The sequence below is a fragment of the Benincasa hispida genome, chromosome 6 (genome assembly GCF_009727055.1).
Source record: "Benincasa hispida cultivar B227 chromosome 6, ASM972705v1, whole genome shotgun sequence".
Taxonomy (NCBI): Eukaryota; Viridiplantae; Streptophyta; class Magnoliopsida; order Cucurbitales; family Cucurbitaceae; genus Benincasa; species Benincasa hispida.
In genome coordinates, this window is record NC_052354.1 from 49,894,687 (window position 1) to 49,900,275 (window position 5,589).

A 5,589-nucleotide genomic window follows, 5' to 3' on the forward strand; every position below is an offset into this window, starting at 1 on the left:
TCAATCGTAAAGGAGGAATTGATTTTAACGAAAGGAACCGATATCACATAAAGAGAAACTAATGGAGACATTTTAAAAGTAGATTTTTGTTGCTCAAAACAAGCGTTTCGTCAAGTAGGCAAGTGAAAAAAAGTGTTTCGTGAAAAGAAAGTTTTTCATACACTCAACGAATTAGATATATCTTTAAGTATAAAGAATATTTTGTTGAATGTTACATAAGTTTATATGTAATTTTAAATATTTATTTATAATTTAGTTGTATTTTTTGTTACATTATATTGTTATTTTGAATCTTCAAATTTTAATTGATTATTTATACAAGTCTTTAATTTAGGGTACGTATATTCAAACCTCTAATTTTTATAGTATGAATTGGCTATTTGACGTTAGAATTTAAATCAATGTTGCTAATCGTAGCATTTGACAATCATACTGAAAAATATATAATCATGTGTGCCTCTTAATTGGATAAACAATTGAAAAAAGAATCAGGAAGAGAATAATTTAATTTCATAAAAAATGGATGATTTGGAGATATTCAAGCAAGTTTAATTTTTTTTTCTTAAAATATGATAAATTAAAATAATAAAAATAAAATTTAAAAGTATATTGATGAAAAATGAATGAAAATGAGACGGTAAAAAAAAAAAAAAAAGTCAATAAAGGCTGATAAAAATCTATCAGTGTCAATTAGTGATAGAAATTGATAAAAGTCTATCTTTAATATTATGTGATAGATGCTGATAGAAGTCTATTAGTATCTATTAGTGATTTTTTTTTTATTTCTGAAACTTTTTGTAATAAAAATAAAATTTAAAAGTATATTGATGAAAAATTAATGAATATGAGACGGTAAAGGAAAAAAAATGAAAGGTTAAAAGAGAGAGTGAAAAGTTATATAGGGTAAAAAAAAATCACGCTTAAGCAAGAAAAAAATAGAGTAATCGACGTGGCACAATAAGACTATGCCACATGGAGGGTCTGCAGCTGCAGGTAAGTTAGTTTTTCTCTAAAATTATAGAAGCTTAATATTTGAAATTTTAAAACAAATAATTTTATTCGTTGAAATTTGAAAAATAATTTTGAATTATTTCTAAGTTACTTTGATGGTTAGTTAAGTAATGATGAGATGATTTAGTTCTGACAAACTTTGTTGATTTGACAAAATTAATTAATTTAATAATAGAAAACATATTTTGTTGGTCCATAAAATTTGGTTTAAGTTCATTTGGTCGCTTCATCTTCATATGAATAATTTTATCTTTAAACTTGTTTTTGGTAGCACTTTCTATCCCTCCATTAGGTTTTTTTTTGTTAATTCTTAATTGAAAATTGACGTGACACCTATTTTTTATTTAAGAAATTTTTTTCGTAATTTTTGTTGTTCTCCCTCCCTCCCTCTTATGGTTGCCACGTCACCATCCACGGACACCGTGTCACTTTTTTTTTCTTTTTTTTCTTTTTTTCTTTCGTCTCCTTCTTTCCTCTTCTTTTCTTTTCCTCCTCTTTCTAGCAAACAAAAATCAACAAATAACAATCAATGTTTGTGGTGGAGTCCACACATGTTGGATGATCACTATTTTCAAGCCAAATCTATATTACTCGTTGTCTGTATGCATATGTAGTAAGTTCGCAACAGAATTACAATTATCATTAATATGATTAGTGTACTATTTTTATTGATTGATGTTAAAAATTTATTGATGATAAATCTATCTTATATGATTCATTTTAAATGAAAAGAAATATATGTATATTACAAACATGAAACTATAAAGCCGAAGACTATCAAATAGTATTATTTATACTTTTCATTAGTGAATTTTGACATCCATCACCATTGAAAAATATACTTTTTAGAAAGGGACTGAGTTTTTAAGAATGTGTGTTTGGTCTCTAATGCTTCAAATTAGTTATTTTAGTCCGTGAGTTCCAAAGAATAGATTTAAAATGTCCTTAATTAATAAATCTATTAAATTTAAATATAAAATTAATTAAAGATATGATGTGGAGAATATATTTTTTCATATCTTCCACTTCTCTCCTCTTGTCCTCTCTTCTTCATCCACATGTCTCCTGCTTTGTGATTATATGTTTTTATTTATTTTGATTCCGTTTGCATTAAGGTTGGCTCTGTGATTTGTTTTCACATATTGTTTGGGTTTGTATTGTTCATGAATCTTTCATTCATTTTCTTGTGGGGAGGAGAGGACAAGAGGGAAAGAAGAGAGAAGTGAAAATTATTTAAAGAAAAAAAAAATTTCAGTTCATCTCAATACATCATATTTTTAATTAATTTTATATTTAAATTTAATACATTTATCCGTTGAGGAAATTTCTAAACTTATTTTGAAAATTTATGAATTAATATGGTTAATTTAAAACCTTAAAAATCAAACGTATCTATCCTTGAAAACTCGTACCAAAACTATATTTTTCCCTTTTAAAAATATTATACAAATCTTTATATTTACTTCTTCCCTCCAAAATTCTGTTCTATCCTTAAAGTAACCATTGAACATGCTGTGGAACAAAAATGTCCTGATTTGTGAAATATACCCTTCCAATGGAGTTCAAATCAAGAACCAGGATACATAAAAGGATCTGCCTTGGGAATTCACCCCTTAAACCCTAATGCATAGAACAGAAATTCTACAACAAGATTTGAAATCGCTGGCGTTGATCTACCGTTTCAATCTCTAATGATTTATAGAAATAATTTAAGTTTCCTTTTGAATTTTTACTTATGTATCGCTTTGGGCGAGGCATTCGCCTTCTTAGTTCAGCTTCAACAGGTAAAAGGATCAACTGGGATCCAACTGTGGACCTTAAACTCAATCACCCATCTCTTATTTTGCTTGAAAAATGCAATTCAAGAACCCAATTCAAACAGATTTTAGGACATATGATGAGAAACAATTTGGTGGGTCAAACATTTCCCATGAGTAGGCTTCTCTTTTTCTCTGCTGTTTCACATCCTGAGAATCTGGAATTGGCTATTCTGTTGTTTAATCACTTTACTCCTTATCCAAATCTTTATATATTCAACACAATGATCTTAGGGTTTTCTTTTTCAACTGAGAAGGCCTTTACCATTTATAGTTCTATGCTCCAAAATGGCACTTACCCAGATAGGCAAACATTTCTTTACCTTCTTCAGACTACAAAATTTGTTGCTGAAGTGAAACAGATTCATTGTCATGCATTGGTTGTTGGTTTTCTGTCAAAGGAAGAATACTTGCAAAACTCACTAGTCAAGAGGTATATAGACAATGGATGTTTTGGTTCTGCTCGCCAATTGTTTGACGAAATGTCGGGTCGGGATATTGTCTCTTACAATATCATGATTGTTGGATTAGCTAAGATGGGAGACATTTTGGGAGTTTTGGAATTATTCCATGATTTGGGGTCTCATGATCTTGAGCCTGATGATATCACCATGTTAGGCCTTCTCTTGTTATGTGGGCAGTTGGGTGAGGCAAAGTTGGGAAAATCTGTTCATGCACAGATTGAGAAGTCCAATGGTTCTTCAAATTTGATACTATATAATGCCCTTTTGGACATGTATGTGAAGTGCAATGAAATTAAGCTTGCTCGAAAAGTCTTCGACAGGCCAATGGAGAAGGACACCGTTTCCTGGAATACGATAATTGCAGGATATGCCAAGATAGGTGAATTGGAACTTGCTTGTGAGGTTTTTAATCAGATTCCTACAAAAGATATTGTCTCCTGGAACTCTTTAATTTCTGGTTATGCAGAGAACGGTGCTTATGTGATGGTCAAAAGCTTATTTACTCGTATGTTTGCAGAGAATGTTAAACCCGACATGGTCACTATGGTTATCTTGATCTCTGCAGTAGCAGAAATGGGAGCTTTAGATCAGGGGAGATGGATCCATGGATTAGCAGTGAAAATGCAGACAAAAATAGATGCATTTTCGGGTTCGGCATTAATTGACATGTACTGCAAGTGTGGAAGCATCGAAAGAGCTTTTGTTGTTTTCAATCAAATTTCTGAAAAAGATGTCACAACATGGACAACAATGATCACTGGATTTGCCTTTCATGGATATGGAAAGAAAAGTTTGGAACTATTCTCCAATATGCAGACCGAAACAAAGCCTAATGATGTGACTTTTGTTTCAGTTCTCGCAGCGTGTAGCCACAGTGGATTAGTTGATGAAGGGCTCAAAATATTTAGCAGCATGAGGAAAAGATACAGTATTGAACCAGGAGTCGAACATTATGGATGTTTGGTTGATCTGTTGTGTCGGTCGGGGAGGTTGTTGGATGCCATTGATGTGATAGAAAAGATGCCTATGGAACCCAGTCAGTCTATTTGGGGTGCAGTATTGAGTGCATGTAGGATGCACAGGAATATGGAACTAGCAGAGAGAGCTTTAATGGAGCTGCTCAAGTTAGAGCCTGAAGAAGAGAGCGGATATGTTTTGTTATCTAACGTGTATGCGACGTGTGGGAGGTGGGGCTATTCGGACAGCATTAGAGAACTGATGAACAGCAGGGGAGTGAAAAAGATTGCAGGCTGTAGTAGTGTGGTGGTGGATGGTATGGTCCATGATTTTACAGCTGCAAATAAACAGCATCGAAGATGGATGGACATTTGCTCTATGTTAAGCTTTCTAACAAGTGAAATGAGGTTGGAAGCTAATGTTCCATCACAAGCAAACTTGGCTACAAGTTGAAATAACGTCAAAAGGTTTCGAGAGCTCAGTTTGAATATCGGTCTTAGCTTGAATTCATTCTTTGGGTCAGTGAAGGAAGTAGGTATGGTTACTATAAGAACTATGGCTCTTTACTATTTACAATACCTCAATACCCTTTTTTGCCATCCTTTTCCATAAACAACCAACCTCCTCTAACTCAATTTTTAAAAGAAATTTCATGGTTAGTATACTACTGCGCTCCAAAGCCTTACTTTTTATAGAGTTGTTTGCAGCTCGTGTCATGTCACTTAGATTTGAACTTTCTCGTGACTCGCACTTTCACCATAGAAAGATCGTGTTGCTAGGCAATCTTTTATGGTTATTCTACAAAAGAGGGTTACTAAGGATGATGATAGTTGCAAGAAATGGGGATAGCCTTCTCAATCTTTATAGTTTCAAGCATAAAATGTGTCTTTTTAGCCATATTAGTGAAAGAGACATAGTTTGATGTGTGCTTGGACGAAGTATGGATCAAACTTTGTGTTCAATTTAAAATTACAATACTAATGTAAATTCTTACCTTTTGGAATACAGGTTGATTTAAATTAAGATATCAATGTGAATGCTTCCTTTGAATCAGATATGACCTTGGAGATTTGTTTGTGAAAGCAGAGAATTACATAAGCTTGCTTTAAGAAATGTGTGCAAAGATTTATGAAGAGGTACTCTAAAAGTAACAAAAATTTGTTTTTACTCTAATGCCAACATGTAGCTATCAACTATCATTTTAATTGTTATAAAGCACTTCATTCAGTATATAGCCAAACATCACATCCCATATACAAATAAAGTCCATGGTAATATGTCATTCCCTACAACTGCCATTTGAAAGACAAAATAAAAGAAAGAATTGTTAAAGGAATAGA

The 5,589-nt window shown here is 32.3% G+C and overlaps 1 protein-coding gene across 1 annotated transcript; it reads left to right on the forward strand.

Moving 5' to 3' along the window:
- Positions 1-2,179: 2,179 nt before the first annotated feature.
- On the forward strand, positions 2,180-5,259 carry LOC120080274 (pentatricopeptide repeat-containing protein At3g04750, mitochondrial). Its single transcript, XM_039034896.1, has one exon. The coding sequence runs from the start codon at positions 2,747-2,749 to the stop codon at positions 4,700-4,702; it is 1,956 nt and encodes a 651-aa protein (XP_038890824.1). The 5' UTR covers positions 2,180-2,746; the 3' UTR covers positions 4,703-5,259.
- Positions 5,260-5,589: the final 330 nt, after the last annotated feature.